This window comes from Chelonoidis abingdonii, chromosome 12 (genome assembly GCF_003597395.2).
Source record: "Chelonoidis abingdonii isolate Lonesome George chromosome 12, CheloAbing_2.0, whole genome shotgun sequence".
Lineage (NCBI taxonomy): Eukaryota > Metazoa > Chordata > Testudines > Testudinidae > Chelonoidis > Chelonoidis abingdonii.
Window position 1 is genome coordinate 5850576 of NC_133780.1, and position 26370 is coordinate 5876945.

General features: G+C 50.6%; 3 protein-coding genes across 3 annotated transcripts in view; 2 read left to right on the forward strand and 1 right to left on the reverse strand.

Annotated features, from left to right (window-relative positions):
• Positions 1-26370, reverse strand: part of LOC142047652 (uncharacterized) — a 124743-nt gene that overhangs the window by 63157 nt on the left and 35216 nt on the right.
• Positions 1-26370, forward strand: part of LOC116827353 (uncharacterized) — a 44601-nt gene that overhangs the window by 8729 nt on the left and 9502 nt on the right. Inside the window, 7 exon segments of the mRNA XM_075071479.1 lie at positions 7988-8114; positions 8731-8844; positions 9140-10248; positions 16608-16679; positions 19392-19518; positions 20146-20259; positions 20572-22012. Of these exon segments, the coding sequence (XP_074927580.1) occupies positions 7988-8114; positions 8731-8844; positions 9140-10248; positions 16608-16679; positions 19392-19518; positions 20146-20259; positions 20572-22012 (3104 nt within the window).
• The window catches only part of LOC116823724 (uncharacterized), a 162298-nt gene continuing 152982 nt past the window's right edge, over positions 17055-26370 (forward strand). Inside the window, exon 1 of the mRNA XM_075071568.1 lies at positions 17055-17473. The gene's annotated coding sequence lies outside the window, so the exon portion shown is untranslated. The remainder of the gene's footprint in view (positions 17474-26370) is intronic.

The following is a 26370-nucleotide window of genomic DNA, read 5'->3' on the forward strand; positions in this document are numbered from 1 at the left end:
TCTTTATTTGCAAATGTGTAGTTTGCTGGAAGTATTTTAAATTGTATTTCTGTTGGAGGAGGCTTTTTCTCCAGTTTCTATAAGCTGAAAGACTCTGTAATATTACATCTTGAAATTACAGAGATTTCTTACTTTTTCTTTCTTTTATTAAAAGCTTTTCTTGTAAAAGACGTGATTAATTTTTTCCCCTTGTTAAGGCAAAGGAAGGGAGTCTGCACTCACCAGGGAATTGGTAGGAGAAAGGGGGGAGGAAAAACCTGCTCTCTGTGTTTATCTCTGTCTCTCTCTCTGAGAGAGAGGAGGGGGAGAGGGGAAAAAGGGTAAATGTCCTCTTTGCTTTAGATTCACGGAGTTTGAATCTGTATGGCCTGTGGGTGAGGGAAAAAACTGGGGAGGGGGAGGGGGAATTCCTCTGTGTGTTAAGATTCAAGGAGTTTGAATCACAGTATCTTCCAAGGTAACCCAGGGAGGGAAAGTCTGGGAGAGGCAACGGTAAAGGAAAGGGTTTACTTTCCTTGTGTCAAGATCCAGGGGATCTGGGTCTTGGGGTCCCCGGGGAAGGTTTGGGGAGACCAGAGTTTATCAGGCACTCAAAGTCCTGATTGGTGGCAGCTTCTCAGATCTAAGCTGGTAATTAAGCTTAGAGGAATTCATGCTGGTACCCCATTTTTGGACGCTAAGGTTCAGATTGGGGAAAGATACTATGACAGGGCCCTTGAGACCAGCCAGGAGCAAAAGTTTGTAGCATGTGAGTGAGCAGTGCTGGGGGAGTCAGGCCCAGCAGGGGGCTGGAGCAAGACTAGGAACAGGCGCTGGAGGCTGGGAAGCCAGGGGTTGGAGCCGAGCTTGGTAGAGCCGGGTGTGGGACTTTGTGAAGTGAAGGAGGAGGAACTGGGCTAGGGATGCCTGGGGCGAGCTGGGCTAGGAAGGAAAAAGAGCAAGGAGGGGTGTCTGTGGCCTTGGCTACACTGGCACTGTACAGCGCTGCAACTGGGATGTGAAAAAACACCCCCCTGAGCGCTGCAAGATGCACCGCTGTGAAGTGTCAGTGTAATCAGGGCGGCAGCGCTGGGAACGCGGCTCCCAGCGCTGCACGCTACACCCGTAAGGGATGTGGTTTACAAGCAGCGCTGGGAGAGCTCTCTCCCAGCGCTGCAGCTTTGACTACACTCACACTTCAAAGCGCTGCCGTGGCAGCGCTCCCGCAGCGCTGCCAGGGCAGCGCTTTGAAATGTCTAATGTAGCCAAGCCCTTTGTCTGACTTAGTGAGCTAGCAGCCATAGGCGCTGACTCCATTGGTGCTCTGGGGCTTGAGTACCCACAGGGATAAATTGGAGGGTGCTCCAATTGGAGGCCAAATCCTCGCCACAGCTCACCTCGCCTCCGCCTCCTCCCCTGAGTGCACGGTGTCTCCGCTTCCCCTCTCAGCGCTTGCCGCCGCAAAACAGCTGTTTCATGGTGTAAAAGCTCCGGGGGGGGGAGGGAGGAGAGGGAATGTGACCTGCTCAGGGGAGGAGGCGGGGAAGAGGTGGGGCCAGGACTGGGATTTGGGGAAGGGATTGGAATAGGGCAGTGGTCCCCAACGCAGTGCTCGCAGTCGCCATGATGCCCGCCGGGGCATTTATTTGCGCCCATCTAGTGCCCAGTAGGAGAGAGAAGCCGTGGCCCCGTGTCTGCCAGGGACAGAGAACTCTGTGCCTGCACTCTGCGGGTGCCGGTGTTCTCTGTCCCCAGCAGGCACAGGGGTGTGGCTTCTCTCTGGCTTTTCCAGGGCTGCAGGCTGCGGGCACTGGGATTCTCGATCCCAGGCAAGCACAGGGCCGTGGCTTAAGCCGGAGAGAAACCGTGTCACTGTGCTTGCCGAGGACAGAGAACTCCGGGGCTGCAGGCTTCATTCTATGTTAAAGTGAGAATAATACATATATTTGAACCAGCAGTTCAACAGAGTTTTACTTTTTTAAAAAATAAATAAGATGAAAACTGTTTATGATATTGATTTTGTAAAAACTCCTTAGTTTTTCTTAGAGGTAGATAAAAAAGAGCAAATTCACATGGTGAGGTGAAAGAATAATTGCCGAATAATTTAATTAATACCTTTTACATGTAAAATTACCCTTTTTATCTTATGGATTCATATATAATATTAAATAGGATGTTTTTCGTATTATTTAGTGTACAAATACAAAATAAGGCTTGAAAAATTGTTGGCGCCCGCCCCACTCTTCTGAAAACATGATTGTGCTACTGGCCACCAAAAGGTTGGGGACCACTGGGATGGGGCAGGAAGGGGGTAGAGTTGGGGTGGGGACTTTGGGGAAGGGGTGGAATGAGGGCAGGGTAAGGGAGGGTCGAGCACCCACCAGCGCCAGCAGAAGTTGGGGCCGATGCTAGCAGGGAATGTGCTGGAGCTTCCTGAGGAGCAGGCTGGTGCCCCCGGAGGGAGCAGCTGTTCCGAACTGCCACATTCTGCATCTGCACCTCTCCCGCCTGTGCCCACTGCTCTGCAGGCAACTCCCTGCAATCTCCTTTTCACTCTGCCTCCCTCTATTCTGAAGTTTAAGCCCAGATGCCGAGGATCCCCCTTCTTTCCCCTCCTTCCCCTCCCTTCCCCAGCAGAGATCAGCAGCAGATGTGGGCTGGGAGGAGGGAGAGGTACACATGTAACCTGGCTGGGGAGGAGGGAAAGTTAAAGGAATATAAAAGAAGGTGGCATTTGCTTTTCTGGCTTACGGGTGGGGAGCGATAGCTCAGTGTTTTGAGCATTGGCCTGCTAAACCCCAGGTTGTGAGTTCAATCCTTGAGGGGGTCATTTAGGGATTTGGGGCCAAAATATATCTGGGGATTGGTCCTGATTTGAGCAGGGGGTTGGGCTAGATGACCTCCTAAGGTCCCTTCCAACCCTGATATTCTATGATTAACAAAATGCCTGTGTCAGCAGGAAACTGAAATTAAAACAAAAGTGGGCGAATGTACCCATAGGCACCAACTTTTCCTGGTGCTACGGGGTGCTCAACCCCCTTGGCCCAACTCCAACTCCACCACTGCCCCACCCACCCCTGCTGAACATCTGCCCCCTCCCTGCCCCATTGGACTCCTTCCCCAAATCCACACCCCAGCCTCACCTCTTCCCCAAGCGCACCACATTCCCCCTCCTTTCAGCGCTTGCTGCTGTGAAACAGCTGTTCTGCGGCAGAAAGCGCTGGAAGCTGGGAGGAGAAACGGAGCCGCAGGATGCTCAGGGGAGGAGGCAGAGGTGGAGGTGAGCTGGGGTCAGGGGGTGGGCCAGGGAGCTGCCAGTGGATGCAGAGCACCCACCAATTTTTCCCCATGAGTGCCCCAGCCCCAGAGCACCCACGGGTCAGCGCCTATGGTTGTACCTGGAGCAGAAAAGCAACAATCAGGGCTGCAGAATGCAAGGGAAGGAGCAACCTCTTAGCTGAGGAAGAAGGTGGATTCACTCTTAAGAAGGCTGGAGTAGCTGAACACTTTTATTTAGGGGAAAGGGACATTTTCTTTTCTTGAGGATACAAATATCTGCAGCTCTGGCTCTCCAGCTGGAAGCAGTTTGAATGAGGGAGAGTTCTAAACAGTGTAGAGTCCAGAGCAAGGTGACCAGACATCCTGATTTTATCAGCATTGTCCTGATATTTACTTGTTTGTTCCATGTCCCAACTGAACATCGGTCAGGATGTGAATTGTCCCAATATTTTGCCCTCTTGCACCCCCCGGCCCCGCCCTGACACCACCCCTCCCTCTCCCATTGGATCCCTCCCCACATTCTTGCCCTTGCCCCGCCCCCAGCCCTGCCCCCTCTCTGCCCCATTGGATCCCTCCTCAAATTCCCGCCCTAGCCCCACCTATTCCCCAAGGACGCCACATTCCTCCTCCTCCTCCTCACGCTTCCCTCCCAGGCTTGCGCTAATCAGCTGTATGGCGGCACAAGTGCTGGAGGGAAGGGGGAGAAGCAGGCCATGGCAGCCAGCTTAGGGGAAGTGGAGGCGCAGCGGAGGGGAGCTGGTGCAGGGGCAGTGGGGCTGCGGTGGGTGCTCAGCCGGTGGGTGGTGTGCTCCAGCAGCACTTTTGCTTTAGTTTTTCCCTCCGCCACCAGCTCTTGGGGATTTTTTCTTCTGCCAGCACCCCTTCATCCCACCCGCGTCCCAATATATCACGTCTCTCATCTGGTCTCCCTAGTCAAGTGGGACTTTAAAGGGCCCTTCATGAATGCAGCACATGCGTCCTCACCTGTGGGAAAGACCTTTAAAAACTGCCTTAAACCATCCTAATAAAGGGCCACTCTTCAAATGAGGCTTGGCTGGCACTGTTGAAACCGTGTGCCGAGTTACCCAGTACAGTCTCACAGAGCCGTGTGTGGCAACCAGGTATGGGCTTGTCTACGCTGCCAAGTTGTTGACAAAGCTCTTGTCTTTCCCGGGTACTTTAAAAAGCTCCCCTCCCCCAACTGAAAGACAAAAGTTTTGCTGCAGCAAGTGGCAGTGTGAACACAGCTTTGTCGGCAGCGCGAACGCCGCGTGTGGGGCTGGAAGTATTTTGCCAACAGAGAGCATTTACATACGCCGGCTTTTAGCGACGAAGCTGTATGGACACAGCTTCGTCGCTAAAACGTGCCGTGGTGTAGACAAGCCCTGTGTAACTCAGAGCAGAAAAAAAAGGCTGGTGCCTGAAGAGAATTCCTGTTCTTACTACATGGCGCCCCCCAAGCACTGCTGGGCTGTTCAGGCCCAGAGGGAAATGTTCCATTTTAGGGAGAATGAAAGGCCATTTGGGAGGTGATGGCCCAGACCCCTGGCAGGAGAGGGCCCGGTGAGGGCTGGACTCAACCATTGGTATCAGCTATTTCTTTTTAGTCATTAACATGGATTTTGGGTCCTGGCTGACATGCCAGGCACCTTGTGAAATGCTTCCTTGTGGCCTTTTGACATGCACACAGAGGCATCTCACTGCCAAGTCCCTCTCCTAGGAGGGGAGGGGTGGGGGAGGTCTGCAGGATGATCTCCCACCTCCATGCAGCCAGGGGTCAATGCTTGCCACTGCCATTCTGTAGCCTTCACACGTATGTACTGACCAGGGCCATCCACAAAGTACGCAGCTATGTAGGGCACCAGGAGGTTTGGGACACCAAATTTCCTGGTGCCCTGCGCAGCTGCATGCTGCTCCAGCCCCTGCTCTGCCTCTTCCCCAGGGCCCTGGCCCCTGCCCCTGCTCTGCCCCAGCCCTGCCCTCACTTCACCCCTTCCCCTAAGCCCCTGCCCTTCTTTGCCCCACCGCGCCTCTTCCTGCTCCTGCTGCACCCCAGCCCCACCCCTGAGGACTCTGCAGCAGGGCCTGGCCTACACTCACTGGTGGCAAGAAGTACAGCGACCCGTCCCCAGCCATGCCCCCGGTGAGTGCTGGGGCTGGTTCCTCCCTGTCTCCCAAGCCATGCCCCATTGTGGAGGCCTGGGGCTTCCCGCCTCCCAAAGGAGGTCTGCCCCTCCCCACAGGGGGGTTTTGTAAAGACCCAGAATAGCTAGGGATGGCCCTGATATCAACAAATAAAATAGACAGAATTTTAAAATATTGTGCATAGAATTTTTAATTTTTTGGTGCTGAAAGCCTTCGGGAATATGGCATGGTGGACAGTTGTGGGGTGGGGGGCTGTGAGAGGTGCTGGACAGTGTGGGGAGTCTGTGGGTGGGAGGCCACTGGGCGTGGGGGATGCTGGGCATAAGAGGGTGGGTGGACCTGGTCAGGACAACGGCGTGGAAGGTACATGGGCAACACAGGACTGGGGTTGGGAGCGCAGATGGGAGGGAAGCGCAGGGGTTAAGGTGAAGGTGGCACGGTGGAGAGGTTGGGGTGAAAATAAAAAAATGTTGGGGTTAGGGACACAGTGTTGGAGTTAGGGTGCAGAAGGGCACAAGGGTTAGAGGCAAAAGGGGGTGCAGGATGCGGAGCCCGCGGGAACAAGGGAAAAGGCCCTGAGGCGGGCCCTGCACCCTGGTGGATATGAGGGTGGGTTTCTGCTGTCACCCTTCCCCTCAGCCATCATTTTCCTTCACCTCCCCCTCCCCCTTACTTCCTCTCTTTCTCCTTTTGCTTCTTTCTCCCACAAGTCTGGCTCAGCCAGCCCAGCCAGCTCCAACTTTTCCTCCAGTGCTGGTAGGGTGACCAGATGTCCCAACTGTATAGGGACAGTCCTGCTATTTGAAGCTTTGTCTTATATCGGTGCCTATTATCCCCCATCCCTTGCCTGATTTTCACACTTGCTGTCTGGTCACCCAGTCCTGGTAACATAGGCCCAAGGATGCTGCATTGTGCTGCCTGGATCACTAGGACCCAGGAGCAGCCGGGAGGCGGCTCTGTCGGGGGGGCAGCGAGCGCTGGGCTCCGGCCCGGCAGCAGGAAGTGACTCGCAGCCGCTGCGGTGACTCTGGCTCCCAGGCTCCCGGCGAGATCGCCGAGCCCCGGCGGCTGGTGCTGGGAGCCCGGAGCCCTGGCTGCAGCCGGGGGAGGGGAATCTCCAGCAGGGCCCTTCCCGCTGCTCCCCAGGAGCCTCTCCCAGGCCAGGGCAGAGCCCCCAGCCCGGCCCGGCCCCTGTCCCGGGGGGCCCCGCTCGGAGGGAAGGTGAGAGAGACCCGCCCCCCCCGGCATCCCCGGGCTGCAGGGGGCGGAGGCTAAAGAGGTGCAGGGGGTGACGGCAGGCGGGGGGAGTGGGGCGGGTGCTGGGGCTGCGGGGGGCAGGCTGGGATGTGGGCGGGGGCGCTCTGAAGGGAAGATGGGGCGATGCAGGGAGATCAGGAGGATTGTGGGGCTGAGGGGAGCGAGGCTGTCATGGGGGAAGATATGAGTGGGGGTCACTGCGAGGGAAAGGGCTGTGGGGGGAGACTGGTGGGGAACAGAGGTAAAAACCCAGCGCACCCCCCCCACACACACACACCCTGCTCCCGATGTGTTGTTGCTGTCAGACATCTGGCAGTAACAACAGGGCAGGGTCTGTGTCTCATGAGTTTTGGGGTCTGCCCAGGCCCCTGGTGTGATTTCTGGGCAGGATTCGCATCTTAGCCCCACCTGAGTCACTGTTGCTTTGGGCAGGCAGGGAGTGTGGCTGGGCCAATGGGCTCAGCCTCTGCCTGCCTGTCCCTGGGGGCTGCTGCAGGAGTCCAGGGCAGCTCGTTCTTCAGGTGATGCCACCAGAGGGCTCCTGCTGTTCCTTAGGGAGAGGAGTTTACAGGGCAGTGTGGGGAAATCCCCCAAAGTGGCCCCTTTAGTTCTGCTCTTTTTCTAGCATTTGGCTCAGAGATGCTGTTACTGGGAGTGTCTGAAGAGTCTGGTGGGAATCGGGGGGTGAGATGGACTGAAGCCCCTTCTGTAACCTCCCCTCTCACCTCGACAGGCTGAGGAATCCCGGCCATGTTTCGGTCCAGAGGGGCCTGTCTTCCAGGACGCAGGGAAGGGAAACGTCTGTGATGGAGCCATCTTGGATAGGGGATTTTCAGCGGGGGAGGAGACAGGGTGTGATAAACCTGCTGATTTTATGAGTGGGCCCATTGATGTTGGAGGGAGGGGAGATGGGACATTCCTCTATTTCTCAAACAGGATACAACCTTCTCAGCAGGTCTGGAAACATTTTCCAGGGTCCAGTGCTGGAGTGAGACCCCACTAGCCTGAGGCTGCTGTGAAATACGCAGGGAAGCAGTTGGGATTCCTTTCGCTGTCCCTGGCTCAGAGCTCTGCTTCCTGTATCAACCTGTGTCTGGCAGGTGTGTGGGAAATGAGAAGACCCTGCCCCGCTCCATGTGCAGGGGGGACAAGGATCTCTCATCTTCTCCCACCCCCTGACGTGTCCTGGCTGCTCTGAGCAGGGTGGGGGTGGGATTCTGCTACTCTGGCCCTCCCAGAGTTTCTATTTCCTTATCCTTCCTCCCACGTGACTATTGGGATTGTGGCTGGAGCAGCAGGTAATGACTGGGGCCTTTTGGTGTTTCAGATGCCGGTGAGCTTCGAGGATGTGGCTGTGTATTTCACCCAGGGGCAGGGGGCTCTGCTGGACCCCACTCAGAGAGCTCTCTACATGGATGTTATGCAGGCGAACTATGAGATGGTGACCTCACTGGGTAAGGGATTCCCGTCCTCTCAGATACTAGATGTCATGGGGTCTGAATGTCTGAGTCTGGTCATTCGTCCTATGTCAGTTAGATCAGAGGTGAGTGGTTTCCATAAAGCATAGCTGCCATGTGAGAGACACTTGCATCTCTGTGCCCTCTCCATGGGACATGGGTGTCAAAACCCAATGGACAAGCTAAACCATCCCCACCCCTCCATCTTTCAAAGGGGCATCGTTGTCCTGTCTCTGTGTTGTTCCTCGGCTGCACATACAATCCCTGTTCACCTCCGTCCTTGAGAATAGTTCCAGCCTAAGGGAGGACTCTGGGCTCTGCAGGTTTAGAAAGAGGCAGGGGTTTAAGTGCAAAGCTATGTGTGAGTCAGCAAGGCCCCCAAAGCGCACAGATCCTGGGAACACCTAGTGAAGGTGTGGTAATAATTCAGCTCACCTCCCCAGACAAATTCTTGTGCGCAAGGGGGCTCAGTGACCATGTTCCTGTCCTCTTGGATTCCACGTTCCTCCAGCAGAGCACAGGGACAGGCTCCACTCATAGAATCTCCTTAGTGACAAATACTCCACCAGTTCTCCATGCACCCTAATTTGGTCTGATTTCACCCTCTGCGCAGGATTTCCCATTCCCAAACCTGAGCTGATTGTCCGGCTGGAATGTGGGGAAGAGCCGTGGGTGCCCGATCTCCAGGCCTGCAAGGAAAAAAGGCTTCCGAGATGCACCCATACAGGTGAGAAGTGACACAGAAACCATCTAGGGAATGAAGGAAAAAGCTGAGAATCCCAAAATATGGTGTGAGTAAGCACCCTCCGTTCTTCCTCATCGCAGCCAGGACAGGGCTGCAGTCATCAGATATAGCTCACACCATTCCAGGAGTTTGCTTCTCAGCTTTTCTTCCCTATGAGTGTTTGGGTGGGATGTGGAGGAGGAGTCCAATTGCTCAGTCTTTGTGTTGGGTTTTCCCTCTGTGCTATTCCTCTTTCTCCCCAACACAACGGCTCCTGTCTGGATTGTGTCTCTCCCAGCAGGTGCTGAGCGAGGGAGTGAGAATGAGGAGGGGAATCATCATGAGGTAATTCCCGGGGAAGTGGAACCGCAGGGGACCTTTGTGGGAAGAGCTGAAGGGAATTTTTCCCAGTGCTTGGAGCAGGAAGAATCCTGGGGAAATTGGCACATGTCAGAGAGGCTTCTGGGAAACCAACTAGGGAAGAAAGTGGATGAGTCCAATAATGGTGGGGGAAGAAAGGAGGATCCCAGAGCACAGCAGACAAATCCCAAGGAAAAGACACCCTGGCACTACCTTCAGTGTGGGAAAGAATTCATTGTGAGCTCACAGCTTGTGACACATCAGACAATCCATACTGGAGAGAAACCCCTTCAATGCTTGAACCATGGGGAAAGCTTCAGTAAGCTCTCAGATCTTAATAACCATGGGAGAAGCCACAGTGGAGAAAAACCCTCTCAATCCCTCGAGTGCGAGAAATGTTTCATTTCGAAGATGCAAATAATTAGACATCAGTTAAGCCACACACGTGAGAGACCCCATAAGTGCTTGGAGTGTGGGAAAAGTTTCCTACAGAGGTCACACCTTGTTGTACATCAGGCAATCCACACAGGAGTGAGACCCTACAAGTGTCTGGAGTGTGGGAAAAGTTTCATAGAAAGGTCAGGCCTTGTTAGACATCAGGCAATCCATACAGGAGAGAAACCCCACAAGTGCTTGGATTGTGGGAAAAGTTTCATACGAAAGTCAGACCTTGTTAATCATCAGGCAATCCACACAGGAGTGAGACCCTACAAGTGCTTGGAGTGTGGGAAAAGTTTCATAATAAAGTCAAGCCTTGTTCAACATCAGGCAATCCACACAGGAGAGAGACCCCACAGGTGCTTGGTCTGTGGGAAAAGTTTCATAAGAAAGTCAAGCCTTGTTGAACATCAGGCAATTCACACTGGAGAGAGACCCCACAAGTGCTTGGTCTGTGGGAAAAATTTCATACTGAAGTCACACCTAAGTCATCATCAGGCATTACACACAGGAGTGAGACCCCACAAGTGCTTGAAGTGTGGGAAAAGTTTCATATGGAGGTCTGAACTCATTAAACATGGAAGAATCCACACAGAATCTAAACTTCTGTGACACATGGCAAGAAAGGTTTAAGCAACTTGCGTGTAATTGACTCAGATTCAACTTTTAAAGAGAGATTTTAAAAGTTTGTCCACTTTAGATAAGCTAGAGTTTGACATGTAAATGTATATTTTTAAAGACTTGGAAGAAGAGGGCAAGTCATGTCTGAATAACCTAATTGCCTTCTATGAGGAGATAAGTGGCTCTGTGGATGAGGGAAAAGCAATGGATGTGTTATTCCTTGACTTTTGGGCTGTATAAATAGGGGCATTTCCAGCAGATTGAGGGACGTGATCATTCCCCTCTATTCGACATTGGTGAGGCCTCCTCTGGAGTATTGTGTCCAGTTTTGGGCCGCAGACTACAAGAAGGATGTGGAAAAATTGGAAAGAGTCCAGCGGAGGGCAACAAAACTGATTAGGGGGCTGGAGCACATGACTTATGAGGAGAGTCTGAGAGAAGGAGGATTTTTTAGTCTACAGAAGAGAAGAAAGAGGGAGGATTTGGTCGCTGCTTTCAACTACCAGAGAGGGGGTTCCAAAGAGGATGGATCTAGACTGTGCTCATTAGTACCAGATAACGGAACAAGGAGTAATGATCTCACATTGCAGTGGGGAAAGTTTCGGTTGGATATTAGGAATAACTTTTTCACTAGGATGGTGGTGAAGCACTGGAATGGGTTAGGCAGGGAGGTGGTGGACACTCATTCCTTAGAGGTTTTTAAGGTGCTAAGTGGCCAGTAATTGCTCAGCTGGCCGTTCATAGCTGTGGAGCCAGGAACAAGAGAGTTACAATTCACCGGAAGGACGGCTGGACGCTCACTTAGGCCACAGACTGATTGTCGCCTGTCCCCCAGCTGAGGGGTGAACCTCAAAGAGGAGAGTGATACAAGAGCACAAGGGGGAATTGCCTCCATTTTCACCTTTCCTTTCCCATCTTTACAGAAGGCAACAAGATGGCTTGATAGGCAGCAGTGGCCTTGCAGTGGAGAGGGCAGGCCAAGGCTGGAAGGAAATCCAGCCTGGGTACTGAGAACTGTGAACTGCCTGCAACAGCGGGTGGGGTGGGAAATCCTGTTTACTTCACATCTTCCTTAATTTGGTAAAATGTAAGATTTAAAATGCATGTTTTAATTTTGTAGTTTTAACCTTTTCTGACCTTTGACATCTTTCTCCCTTGTAATCCCTGAAAACCCCGTTGCTTCTGTTACTAAAGTGGTTTTAGTGTTTTGTCTGGACCTGTGTGTTTTCATTGAAGTGTTTGGGGGATTTGACTGGAGAGAACAAGGCTGTGGCCTAATCCGACCCCTTTGTGGTGGCGACCCACTAATGACTGAGTTTGTCCGACCCAGTGACCAGACTGACACCCCGTCTAGACTACGCGCCGTATCGGCACGTTAAAATCGATTGCTCGGGGACTGATATATCGCGTCTGATCTGGACGGGATATATCGATCTCAGAGTGCACTTAGATCGATTCCGGAACTCCACCAAAACAAACGGAGTTCCGGAATCGACATGGCGAGCCGCGCACATAGCTGAAAGACCCTGTAATATTACATCTTGTATTTACAGAGATTTTTTCTTTTTTTCTTTCTTTTATTTAAAAACTTCCTTTTAAATACCTAATTGATTTTTTTCCTCTGGTTCATGCTAAGGTATTGAGTCTGTACTCACCAAGGACTTGGTGGGAGAGAGAGAGGAGGGGTAGAGGTGGAAGCCTCTGTTTTAAGATTCAAGGAGTTTGAATCCAGTATCTTCCAGGGTAACCCAGGGAGGGAAAGCCTAGGAGAGGCACTGGTGAGGGAAAGAGTTTACTTTCCTTGTGTTAGGATCCAGGGGGTCTGGATCTTGGGGGTCCCCAGGGAAGGTTTTGGGGAGACCAGAGTTTATCAGGCACTCAGAATCCTGATTGGTGGCAGCGTATCAGATCTAAGCTGGTAATTAAGCTTAGAGGAATTCATGCTAGTACCTCATTTTTTGGGACTCTAAGGTTCTGCTCAGGCTCTGAAAAACCCAGGTGAAGCAGCAGCACAGAAGCTAGAGGGTGTCACTGTGGGGTGATAAGTCTGCTGTGGGGTGTGTCTGATGCAGCATGCGATATTGTGGAATATCACTTTTCACGTGGCCACCCTCACTTCTGTGCTGCTATTGGGGCTTTCAGAGCTGTGCGCTTCCCCAGCAACTGCTCTGCCATTGTGGAGCTGGGGTAGGTGGCGATATATGTGCTTGTGAGGTGGGGGAGGCGTAATGACCACAGACACAAAGAAGGCGGGTCATGGAGCGGGGCTGATGAAATGCGTTTTGAGAACCACTGGTCTACACTATTATGGTCACCCACATTCAAAAATGAATAAATCTTCTCCTGCTGAATATGATAGACGCATTTTCATGGGGAGAATCAGCACTGTCCATGGAGCTCGGAGAAGTTCGCTGTTATGTTGTTATATGCTGTTAAAGCTGGAAAAACGCCCACAGATGAGCTCCCCAGAGACAGTGGCACCTGCACACCAGCTAGGTGCTAAGTGCCAGTAATTCTTAGGGAGCATCAGTCCCCAGCTGTGGAGCTGGGGAACAATTGAGAGTTTCAATTCACGAAAGGACGGCTGGACGCTCACTTAGGCCACAGGGACTGACTGTTCACCTGCCCCCCGGCTGGGGGGTGACCTCCAAAGAGGAGGGTGGTACAAAAGCACAAGGGAGAATTGCCTTCATTTTCACCTCTCCTCTCCCATCTCTACAGCAAGGCAAGGAATATGACTTGAAAGGCAACAGGGGCCATGGAGTGGGGAGGACGGACCAAGGCTGGAAGGAAATCCAACCCGGGTACTCAGAACTGTGAACTGCTGCAACAGCAGGTGGGGTGCAAAAAACCTCCTTGCTTTCAAAAAAACATTTTCCTCCTTAAATTAGTAAAATGTTAGGATTTAAATGCATTTTATAATTTTGTAGTGTTAACCGGTTCTGACCTTTGACATCCTTCTCCCTTGTAATCCTGAAACCCCTTGCTCCAGTTACTCAAGTGGTTAGTATTTTGTCTGGACCTGTGTGTTTTCATTGAAGTGTTTGGGGGATTTGACTGGAGAGAACAAGGCTGTGGCCTAATCCGACCCCTCTAATGACTGAGTTTCTCCGACCCAGTGACCAGACTGAGCTGTCCAAGATGAACATTCCCAGGGTGCAAGGCTGGGAGTTGAAAACTGGCTGATGTTCCTGTGTCATTTGGTAAGTTTCTGAGTGTCTGGCTAGTCACACTCAGTACAGTGCAGCCAGGAGTGACTTTGAAGGCTGGTGGCTGTGTGTGAGCAGAGCGTGGAGGGGTTGGTTGTTCACACAGGGAAGCAGCAGGGTGGATTTGATTTAAATCACTAGTCAGGAAGACTCAATTTAATCATGGTTTTCTACATAAAAATGTATTCTTGTTGGTTGTTATAACCTTAATACATATTCTTCACAATGCTGAGATATATTTAGGATTCATTTTTGGAAGGTACACGCTATACATTTTAAAGCATTGATTTATTCTGAAAACATTTTAGATGAGTTTTACAGCTATATCAGACATGGAATGTTTGATTATTTAATTTCATTTGTTTATTTCATTGTTTGGTTATTTCATTCATGCCATCCTGTGTTAGAAGGAGAACATCACCAGACAGACTTGTAAATTGTTTTATTTAACTAAAATAACAATGTTAAGTGTTCCGGAATTTTTTCTTCAACAGCAAACATATAATATTTTAAGAGAAAAGCAGATGTCCCTTGCTTCTCACATGTCTCTCCAGACTTCTCCAGCAGTCTTCTGTTCATTCAACTTTTTGAAAGTTTGCACTTTTTGAGAGAGATAAGGGATTGACTCTATGTACCCAGATTTGCAAAGGGACAATAGAGGTGAGGTCTGTTATTTCTAACCTCTATATATTAATTTATTTTAAAACATTTTTGCTGTTAACAAGCATGTTACCTCTGGAGAGACAAAGCCACAGTTTGAGAACTGGAAAACTAAGCATCTCTGATGGTATCTTCTAGACTGAGCACTGAGTCCCATTGAGTAGCTAGAAAAATTAACCTCAGTAATCTGTATAGAAGCCTGTGGATCCCCATAAGACTGGGTTTTTAATGTATGAACAGTGGGAACTCATTGACAAAACTTTTCTTAAACAAGACGTGTGTATTGTTTCATACTATAGAATTAGAATTTACAATCCCTATTCCATGATGAGATACATTATAGCTGAATTACAACTATCTTTAGATAAAATGGTTTTTGAGGAAAAAAATCCAACTTAAATAACAGAAATCTGATTTTCTTGATTTTTGTTTTTTAAAGTCATTGATTTTTATTCACTCTGGGAAGCAGTGTAAACCATGCCCTGGGATGGAGAATTAAGCAGTTCAACAGTCCAGATTGTACTCTGGGGTATGTCTCACACCTGCTGTCTCCTGGGACCCACATGGCACCGTTGGGCTTTCATCATCCTGATCCTGAAAGGGAAGCTGAGCAGGGCAAAGCAGAGAAGAGGAACCAGCCGACATCCTCAACTGCTTCGGCTTTGGCTAAATCCTGTACTGCCCCTGGGATGTGAGACTTGAGGTTCTGCTGCCAGCCTTCCCCTCACGCGTCTGTTTCCTTCCCAGTGGTCAGGGGTGAAAGTAACTTAATGGACTTAGCAATATGCCTGAGTCCTGAGCAGGGGGAGGGGCCTCAACCGGAATTGGTGGGGTCTTTAAATCCCTGGGCCCTTTATGTTGATATTTAAAGGCTTCGGGACGGGAGTCCAGCTGCCGTAGCAGTGGCTGGGAGTCCCAGGCTCTTTAAATCATGACAGGAGCTGTGGCAGCGGTTGGGAGCCCCGAGGCTCTGGGAGTGATGTAAAGGGCTCAGGGCTCTACTGCAGTAGTGATGGCTAGAGGCCCTGGCCCTTTAAATCGCTGCCAGAGCCCTGCTGCCGGAGCCCCGGGGTAGCAGCCGCAGCTGGGAGCCCCAGGGTTTGGGTGGTGATTTAAAGGGTCCAGGGCTCCATAAAATAGGAGGTTGAACCTAAAGATGGGGAATCTGGAGTATGAAAGGTGGTTCTGCATTGAATAAGAAAAGAGGGGAGGACAAGTGGGTACCTGAGAAACTTTAAGGAGAAGAGATCATTAACCTGTGTCAGTCTATGGCCCACTGAGGAATAGAAAATACTCTCTTTTAAGGTAAAAACAGTTTGGAATATGGCCTAAGGAGCGAGAGAACGTAGAAAATTTGGTTAAAAACTGCATAAGGTGTGCAGCAGATGGGAATAGACCACCGAATGTGAGACCCTTGTGGCACCAAAGACATGCAGGGCTATGGAGTAGAGTACAGGTTGATTATATTAAGAGCCAAAGAGGGAATCAGTATTTATTAGTGATAATAGATTCTTTTTGTGGTTGGGTGGAGGCAATTTCCACCAGGAATCATTCTGTGGTGTAAGAAGCTCAGGGAGGGAGAGGGGAGGAATGGGAATGTGGTGTGCTCAGGGGTGGAGGTGGGGAAGAGGTGGGACTGGGACAGAGATTTGGGGAAGGGGTTGGAATAGGGGCAGGTAGAGCTTGGATTTGGGGCGGGGACTTTGGGAAGGGGTTCGAAAGGGGGTAGGGTAAGGGGGGGTCGAGCACCCCCTAGCGCCAGCAGAAGTCGGGGCTGATGCTAGCAGGGAATATGGTGGGGCTTCCTGGGGAGCAGGCTGGTGCCTCTGGAGGAGGCAGCTGTTCCGAGCGGCCCCATTCTGCATCTGCACCTCTCCCGCCTGTGCAGGACGGGGAGCTCACGGGCCAAGGGAAAAGGCCCTGAGGCCAGCCCTGCACCCTGGTGGATATGAGGGTGGGTTTCTGCTGTCACCCTTCCCCTCATCCATCATTTTCCTTCCCCTCCCCCTTACTTCCTCTCTTCCTCCTTTTGCTTCTCTCTCCCACAAGTCCGGCTCAGCCAGCCCAGCCAGCTCCAGCTTTTGCACCAGCGCTGGTAGGGTGACCAGATGTCCCAATTGTATAGGGACAGTCCTGCTATTTGGGGCTTTGTCTTATATAGGTGCCTATTACCTCCCATTCCCTGTCCTGATTGTTCACACTTGCTGTCTGGTCACCCAGTGCTGGTAACCAGGCTGCACAGGAGCCTATTGATCGCTAGGACCCAGGGGCAGCCGGGAGGCGGCTCTGTCGGGGGGCAGCGAGCGCTGGTCTCCGGCCCGGCAGCAGGAAGTGACTCGCCGCCGCTGCGGTGACTCTGGCTCCCAGGCTCGTGGCGAGATCCCCGAGCCCCGGCGGCTGGTGCTGGGAGCCCGGAGCCCTGGCTGCAGCCGGGAGAGGGGAATCTCCAGCAGGGCCCTTCCCGCTGCTCCCCAGGAGCCTCTCCCAGGCCAGGGCAGAGCCCCCAGCCCGGCCCGGCCCCTGTCCCGGGGGGCCCCGCTCGGAGGGAAGGTGAGAGAGACCCGCCCCCCCCGGCATCCCCGGGCTGCAGGGGGCGGAGGCTAAAGAGGTGCAGGGGGTGACGGCAGGCGGGGGGAGTGGGGCGGGTGCTGGGGCTGCGGGGGGCAGGCTGGGATGTGGGCGGGGGCGCTCTGAAGGGAAGATGGGGCGATGCAGGGAGATCAGGAGGATTGTGGGGCTGAGGGGAGCGAGGCTGTCATGGGGGAAGATATGAGTGGGGGTCACTGCGAGGGAAAGGGCTGTGGGGGGAGACTGGTGGGGAACAGAGGTAAAAACCCAGCGCACCCCCCCCACACACACACACCCTGCTCCCGATGTGTTGTTGCTGTCAGACATCTGGCAGTAACAACAGGGCAGGGTCTGTGTCTCATGAGTTTTGGGGTCTGCCCAGGCCCCTGGTGTGATTTCTGGGCAGGATTCGCATCTTAGCCCCACCTGAGTCACTGTTGCTTTGGGCAGGCAGGGAGTGTGGCTGGGCCAATGGGCTCAGCCTCTGCCTGCCTGTCCCTGGGGGCTGCTGCAGGAGTCCAGGGCAGCTCGTTCTTCAGGTGATGCCACCAGAGGGCTCCTGCTGTTCCTTAGGGAGAGGAGTTTACAGGGCAGTGTGGGGAAATCCCCCAAAGTGGCCCCTTTAGTTCTGCTCTTTTTCTAGCATTTGGCTCAGAGATGCTGTTACTGGGAGTGTCTGAAGAGTCTGGTGGGAATCGGGGGGTGAGATGGACTGAAGCCCCTTCTGTAACCTCCCCTCTCACCTCGACAGGCTGAGGAATCCCGGCCATGTTTCGGTCCAGAGGGGCCTGTCTTCCAGGACGCAGGGAAGGGAAACGTCTGTGATGGAGCCATCTTGGATAGGGGATTTTCAGCGGGGGAGGAGACAGGGTGTGATAAACCTGCTGATTTTATGAGTGGGCCCATTGATGTTGGAGGGAGGGGAGATGGGACATTCCTCTATTTCTCAAACAGGATACAACCTTCTCATACAACCCCCTGCAGCAGGGCTGGGAACATTTTCCAGGCTCCTAGTGCTGGAGTGAGACCCCACTAGCCTGAAGCTGCTGTGATATATGCAGGGAAGCTCTTTGGGATTCCTGTCCCTGTTCCTGGCTCAGAGCTCTGCTTCCCGTATCAGCTTGTGTCCGGCAGGTGTGTGGGAAATTAGAAGACCCTGCCCTGCTCCGTGTGCTGGGGGGGACAAGAAGCTCTCACCTTCTCCCACCCCCTTAAGCCTCCTGAGTGCTCTGAGCGGGGTGGGATTCTGCTACTCTGGCCCTCCCAGAGCTTCCATTTCTTCATCCTTCGTCTCACGTGACTAGTGGATTGTGGCTGGAGCAGCAGGTAATGACTGGGGCCTTTTTGGTGTTTCAGATGCCGGTGACCTTCGAGGAGGTGGCTGTGTATTTCACCCAGGAGCAGGGGGCTCTGCTGGACCCCGCTCAGAGAGCCCTCTACAGGGATGTCATGCAGGAGAACTACGAGACGGTGACCTCGCTGGGTAAGGGATTCCCATCTCCTCAGATACTAGAAGCCGTGGGGTCTGTGTGTCTCTATCTGGTCATGTTCTTCCATGTCATTTAGAACAGAGGTGAATGGGTTCCATAAACGCACATCTGTGAGAGAGAGTTGCATCTCGTGCCCCCTCCAGTGGGACACGGGATTCAAAAACCAATGGAAAAGCTACACCACCCCACCCTTCCAGCTTTCAAAGTGGCATAAATCTGTCATTGTCCTGTCTGTGTTGTTTCTTGGCTGCACACACAATCCCTGTTCACCTCCCTCGTTGGGACTAGGTCCAGCCCTGGGGAGGGACTCTGGGCTCTGCAGGTTTTAGAAAAGAGGCATGGGGTTTAAGTCCAGAGCCGTGTATGAGTCAGCAAGGCCCCCAGAGCGCACAGATCCTGAGAAGGCCTAGTGAAGGTGATAATTCAGCTCGCCTCCCAGACAACTTCCTCTGCGCAAGGGAGGCTCAGTGACCATTTCCACTCCTCCTGGATTCCACGTTCCTCCAGCAGGGCACAGGGACAGGTTCCACTCACAGTATGTCCTTTCTGTCAAATACTCCACGCAGTCTGATCTGGTCTGATTTCACCCTCTGTGCAGAAGAACACGTTTCTCTCTAGTTGGGCCCGTCTTCCAGTACTCAGGGAAGGGAAATGTCTGTGATGGAGCCATCTTGGGTAGGGGATTTTCAGGGAGCTCCTGGCGGGGAGGGAGCAGGGGAGGAGACAGGGTGTGAGAAACCTGCTGATTTTCTGAGTGGGCCCATTGGTGATGGGGGAGGGGAGACGCGACATTCCCCCATTTCTCAAACAAGATACAACCCCCTTGCACAGGCCTGGGAACATTTTCAAGACTCCCAGTGCTGCAGGGAGACCCCAGTAGCCTGAGGCTGCTGTGAAATATGCATGGAAGCTGTTGGGAATCCTGTCCCCGTCCCTGGCTCAGAGCTCTGCTTCCCGCATCAGCCTGTGTCTGGAAGGAGTGTGTGAAATGAGAAGACCCTGCCCTGCTCCATGTGCTGGGAGGGACAAAGAGCTCTCACCTTCTCCCACTCCCTGAAGCCTCCTGACTGCTCTGAGCAGGGTGGGGGTGGAATTCTGCTACTCTGGTGATCCCAGAGCTTCTATTTCTTTACCCTTCCTCCAGCGTGACTAGTGGGATTGTGGCTGGGACAGCAGCTAATGTCTGGGACTTTTGTTGTTTCAGATGCCAGTGACCTTCGAGGAGGTGGCTGTGTATTTCACCCAGGGGCAGGGGGCTCTGCTGCACCCTGCTCAGAGAGCCCTCTACAGGGACGTCATGGTGGAGACCTATGAGACGATGACCTCGCTGGGTAAGGGATTCCTGTCCCCTCAGATACTTGAAGCCGTGGGGTCTGTGTGTCTGAATCTGGACATGTTCTTCCCATGTCAGTTAGATCAGAGGTGAATGGGTTCCGTAATGCACAGCTGCTGTGTGAGAGAGAGACTTGCATCTCTGTGCCTTCTCCAGTGGGACATGGGAGTCAATGCCCAATGGACAAGTTAAACCATCCTCACCCCTCCAGCTTTCAAAGTGGCATAAATCCAGCATTGTCCTGTCTGTGTTGTTTCTCAGCTGCACACACAATCCCTGTTCACCTCCCTCCTTGGGACTAGCTCCAGCCCTGGGGCGGGCTCTGGTCTCTGTAGGTGTGGAAAGAGGCAGGGGTTTAAGTCCAGAGCTGTATGTGAGTCAGCAAGGCCCCCAGAGAGAACAGATCCTGGGAACACCTAGTGAGGGTGTAGTGATAATTCAACTCACCTCCCCAAACATCTTCCTCTGCGCAAGGAGGCTCAGTGACCATTTTCCCATCCTCTTGGATTCCATGTTCCTCCAGCAGAGCACAAGGACAGGTTCCGTTCACGGAATGTCCTTTGTGACAAATACTCCACCAATGCTCCATGCACCCTAATTTGGTTTGATTTCACCCTCTGCGCAGGATTTCCCATTCCCAAACCTGAGCTGATTGTCCAGCTGGAACAAGGGGAAGAGCCGTGGGTGCCCGATCTCCGGACCTGCAAGGAAAGAAGGCTTCCGAGACGCCCCCATACAGGTGAGGACTGACACAGAAGCCATCTAGGGAATGAAGGAAAAAGTTGAGAATCCCCAAATATGGTGTGAGTAATGTCCTCAGTTCTTCCTCATCTCAGCCAGGACAGAGCTGCAGTCACCAGATATAGCTCACGCTATTCCACCCAGCCTTTTATCTGCAGGAGTTTGCTTCCCATCTTTCCTTCCCTGTGAGTGTTTGGGTGGGATGTGGAGAAGGAGTCCAACTGCTCAGTTTTTGTGTTGGGTTTTCCCTGGGTGCTATTCCTCTTTTTCCCCAGCTCAATGACTCTTATCTGGATTGTCTCTCTCCCAGCAGGTGCTGAGCGAGGGAGTGAGAATGAGGAGGGGAATCATCATGAGGAAGTTCCCGGGGAAGTGGAACCACAGGGGACTTTTGTGGGAAGAGCTGAAGGGAATTTTTCCCAGTGCTTCGAACTCGAAGAATCCTGGAGAAATTGGCACAGGTCAGAGAGGCTTCTGGGAAACCACCCAGGGAAGAAAGTGGATGAATCTATTAATGGTACGGGAGGAGCAGAGGATCCCAGAGCGCAGCAGACAAATCACAAGGAAGAGACACCCTGGCACTACCTTCAGTGTGGGAAAGGATTCATTGTGAGATCACAACTTGTGACACATCAGATAATCCATACTGGAGAGAAACCCCTTCAATCCTTGGACCATGGGGAAAACTTCAATAAGCTCTCAGATCTTAATAACCACGGGAGAAGCCACAGTGGAGAAAAACCCTCTCAATCCCTCAAGTGTGGGAAATGTTGCATTTTGAAGACGCGAATAATTAGACATCAGTTAAACCACACAGGAGAGATATCCCACAAGTGCTTGGACTGTGGGAAAAGTTTCTTAAGAAAATCAACCCTTGTTAAACATCAGGCAATCCACACAGGAGTGAGACCTCACAAGTGCTTGGACTGTGGGAAAAGTTTCACAGAGAGGTCAAACCTTGTTAAACATCAGGCAATCCACACAGGAGTGAGAGCCCACAAGTGCTTGGAGTGTGGGAAAAGTTTCTTAAGAAAATCAAACCTTGTTAAACATCAGGCAATCCACACAGGAGAGAAATCCCACAAGTGCTTGGACTGTGGGAAAAGTTTCACAGAGAGGTCAAACCTTGTTAAACATCAGGCAATCCACACAGGAGTGAGACCTCACAATTGCTTGGACTGTGGGAAAAGTTTCATAAGAAAGTCAACCCTTGTTAAGCATCAGGCAATCCACACAGGAGTGAGACCCCACAAGTGCTTGGACTGTGGGAAAAATTTCAGAAATTCAAACCTTGTTGAACATCAGGTAATCCACACAGAAGAGAAACCCCACAAGTGCTTGTAGTGTGGGAAAAGTTTCACAGAGAGGTCAAACCTTGTTAATCATCAGGCATTACACACAAGAGAGAGAGCCCACATGTGCTTGGATTGTGGGAAAAGTTTCATAAGAAGGTCATACCTTGTTAAACACCAGCCATTACACACAAGAGAAGGACCCCACAAGTGCTTGGAGTGTGGGAAAACTTTCATACAGAGGTCACACCTAATTCGTCATCAGGCAACCCACACAGGAGAGAGACCCCACCAGTGCTTGGACTGTGGGAAAGGTCACATACAACAGTCAGACCTTGTGAAACATCAGGCATGACACACAGGAGAAAGACCTTACAAGTGCTTGGACTGCGGGAAAAGTTTCATATGAAGGTCTGACCTCATTAAACATGGAAGAAGGCACACAGGATCTAATCTTCTGTGACACATGGCAAGAAAGGGTTAAGCAACTTGCATGTAATTGTCTCAGATTCAACTTTTAGAGAGAGATTTTAAAAGTTTGTCCACCTTAGATAAGCTAGAGTTTGACATGTAACTGTGTATTTTTAAAGACTTGGAAGAAGAGGGCAAGTCATGTCTGAGTAACCTAATTGTCTTTTATTTTTAAAAAGCACTGGCTGTCAGCCTCAGATGGTTGGGTCTCATGAAGAAGGAACAGGTCCATCTGGGAGGTGGGGATAAATGCTCAGGCTCTCAAACCCAGGTGGAGCAGCAGCACAGAAGTAGGGGTGTCAAATGAGTGATAATTCTGCTGTGAACAGCGATATTGAGGAGTATCGCTTTTCATGTGGCCACCCTCACTTCTGTGCTGCTATTGGTGGGCTTCAGAGCTGGGCGCATCGCCAGCAACTGTTTGCTTTGCATCTTCCTTTGTTTGGTAAAAATTTAGGATTTAAAATGCATGTTTTAATGTTATAGTTTTAACCCATTCTGACCTTTTACATCTTTCTCCCTTGTAATCCCTGAAAACCCCTTTGCTCCAGTTACTAAAGTGGTTTTAGTGTTTTGTCTGGACCTGTGTGTTTGCACTGAAGTGTTTGGAGGATTTGACTGGAAAGAACAAAGCTGTGGACTAATCCGGCCCCTTTGTGGGGGTTATCCACTAATGACTGAGTTTGTCCAGCACCGTGACCAGACTGAGCTGTCCGAGATGCACATTCCCCAGGTTCAAGGCTGGGAGTACAGACTGGCTGATGTTGCTTTGTCAATTGGTAAGTTCCTGAGTGTCTGGCTAGTCGCACTCAGCACAGTGCAGCCAGGAGTGACTTTGAAGGCTGGTGGCTGTGTGTGAGCAGAGCGTGGAGGGGTTTGTTGTTCACACAGGGAAGCGGCAGAGTGAATTTGATTTAAATCACTTGTCAGGAAGACTCAAATTAATCATGGTTTTGTACATAAAAATATATTCTTGTTGGTTGTTATAACCTTAGTACATATTCTTCACAACGCAGAGATAGATGTAGGTTTCATTTTTGGAAGGTACACACTATACATTTTTAAACTGTGATTTATTTTGAAAACTTTTCAGATGAGTTTTACAGCTATATCAGACAATGAATGTTTGATTATTTAATTTCATTTAATTTCATTTGTTTATTTCATTGTTTGGTTATTTCATTTGTGCCGTGTTGTATTAAGAGGAGAACATCACCAGACAGACATTTAAATTGTTTCATTTAACTAAAATAACAATTAAGTATTCTGAATTTTTTTCTTCAGCAGCAAACATATAATATTTTAGCAGAAAAGCAGATGTCCCTCGCTTCTCACATGTCTCTCCAGACTTCTTCTCCCTGTCCAGATCTATTACTCCTCCAACAGTCTTCTATTCATTCAACTTTTTGAAAGTTTGCACTTTTTGAGAGAGGTAAGGGATTGACTCTGTGTACCTGTTAGGCCTGAATAAAGATATAGCAGACAAAACCAGGTATGCCAACCTGACCAAAGTCAGCCTAACAGAGGTTTCTGGGAAATCCTTGAGTGGAAAAATACTGAGAAGCAGCATGTCTCACAAAGAGCTGGGAAAAAGTGAGATAAGGGAGGGGCTGCATTCCTGGCATAGTACCAGCTGTGCTGTGTTAGGAACAGTTAATTTGAAGAACTGATAAGAAACCCCAGCCTCCTTACTTTCACTCCCTGGTAATGTTCTCTGTCTGCCCTTAAATCCCCTACATTCCTAACTTTTGGTGCTTGTTAAAATATTATTAATCACCTAATGCTGTAAAACATAGGGAAATAGGCATGCATGTATACCAAAGGTGTCTAGTTTCTAGTTGTTAGAAGAAGGAGGTGAGTTGCTCAAGTGAATAATCTATGACAAGACGGAGCTGTCTATATAGGCTTCTACTAAGATGTAAAGAGCTAGCTGGTTCTCTCAGAGACGAGCTGCTCTTTATTGTCCTGTGCACTCTTCAATAAAGAGCTTTTGATCGGACCTTGCTGGTGTTGCCTGTCTCTCTCGCAGTCAGACAACGAACTTTGCCGTCTGGGTTAGAGTCCCCGACAGTACCCAAATTTGCAAAGGGACAATAGAGGTGAGGTCTGTTATTTCTCATCTCTGTATATTATTTTATTTTAAACCATTTTTGCTGTTAACAAGCATGTTCCCTCTGGAGAGACAAAGCCACAGTTTGAGAATTGGAAAACTAAGCATCTCTGACGGTGTCTTCTAGACTGAGCACTGAGTCCCATTGAGTAGCTAGAAAAATTAACCTAAGTAATCTGTACTGAAGCCTGTGGATCCCCATAAGACTTGGTTGTTAATGTATGAACAGTGGGAACTCATTGACAAATCTTTTCTTAAACAAGACTTGTGTATTGTCTCATACTATAGAATTAGAATTTACAATCCCTATTCCATGATGAGATAGCTTTAAGATACATTATAGTTGAATTACAACTATCTTTAGATAAAATGGTTTTTGAGGGAAAAAAATGCAATTTAAATAACAGAAATCTGATTTTCTTGATTTTTGTTTTTTAATGTCATTGATTTTTATTCACCCTGGGATAAAACATGCCCTGGGATGGAGAATTAAGCAGTTCAACAGTCCAGATTGTACTGTGGGGAATGTCTCACACTCGCTGTCTCCTGGGACCCACATGGCACGGTTGGGCTTTCATCATCCTGATCCTGAAAGGGAAGCTGAGCAGGGCAAAGCAGAGAAGAGGAACCAGCCGACATCCTCACCTGCTTCGGCTTCAGCTAAATCCTGAACTGCCCCTGGGATGTGAGACTTGAGGTTCTGCCGCCAGCCTTTCCCTCACGCATCTGTTTCCTTCCCAGTGATCAGCGGTGAAAGTAACTTAAAGGACTTAGCCATATGCCAGAGTCCTGAGCAGGGGGAGGGGCCTCAACCGGAATTGGTGGGGTCTTTAAATCCCTGGGCCCTTTACACTGAGATTTAAAGGCCCTGGGACTCCGGCTGCCATAGCAGTGGCTGGGAGCTCCAGGCTCTTTAAATCATGACAGGAGCTGCGGCAGCGGTTGGGAGCCCTGGGGCTCTGGGAGTGATGTAAAGGGCTCAGGGCTCTGCTGCAGTAGTGGCGGCCAGAGCCCCTGGCCCTTTAAATCACTGCCAGAGCCCTGCTGCCGGAGCCCCGGGGTAGCAACAGCAGCCGGGAGCCCCAGGGTTTGGGTGGTGATTTAAAGGGTCCAGGGCTCCATAAACAGGAGGCTGAACCTAAAGATGGGGAATCTGGAGTATGAAAAGGGGGTTCTGCAGTGAATAAGAAAAGAGGAGAGATAAAGTGGGTACCTGAGAAACTTTAAAGAGAAGAGATCATTAACCTGTATCAGTCTATGGCCCACTGAGGAATAGAAAATACTCTCTTTTAAGGTAAAGAACAGTTTGGAATACGGCCTAAGGTGCGAGAGGATGTAGAAAATTTGGTTAAAAACTGCATAAGGTGTGCAGCAGACGGGAATAAACCACCGAATGTGATACCCTTGTGGCACCAAAGACTTGCAGGGCCATGGAGTAGAATACAGGTTGATTATATTAAGAGCCAAAGAGGGAATCAGTATTTATTAGTGATGATAGATTCTTTTTGTGGTTGGGTGGAGGCAATTTCCACCAGGAATCATTCTGCAGAGACCACCACCAAGAAGTTGTGGAAAGTACTGTTTAGTAGATCTGGGACTCCAAAAGTAATTGGTTCAGATGATGGAGCACATTTTATAGGAAAAGTAATTATAAAAATGTTAAAAGCTTTAGGAGTAAAGGAACAACTACATATCCCTCACCATCCTCAATCGTCAGGGACAGTAGAAAGGATGGATCAGACTATCGGGAAAGCCCTTGGCAAAGTGGTGCATGTCACTGGCAAAGGTTGGGACAATAAATTACCAGTGGTGTTGGCAGCGATCCGGAGCAATGATGGATAGGATAGTGACTACCAGCCAGATCACATTCTCTTTGGAAGGTCTATGAGCTTGTGGAACCCTTTATTATATGGAGGAGGAGGAGGAGTCTCTGTTGTCCTGGGCCTTCATCTGCAACCCCAAGGAGACAGGCTTGGGCAGGAAGCCAGGATCCAAGGGGTGCCATTTCCTCCAATTCTTACACAGTTTTAAAGCCGTCTCACTAGTGTTATTTCCATTTTTGCCAATTCTTTATTTTTTTCCAGGGACATGACAAAACTGGTTTTTTTTATAAACCGTTCTTTTTGACCAATTCACCCTTCAGTTCTCGCTTTGGTTGCCCAAATGCAAATCATGCACTCATGTCGAACCACACTCCAGCCATGCTAGGTCGCAAGACCTATAACGTGTTACATGG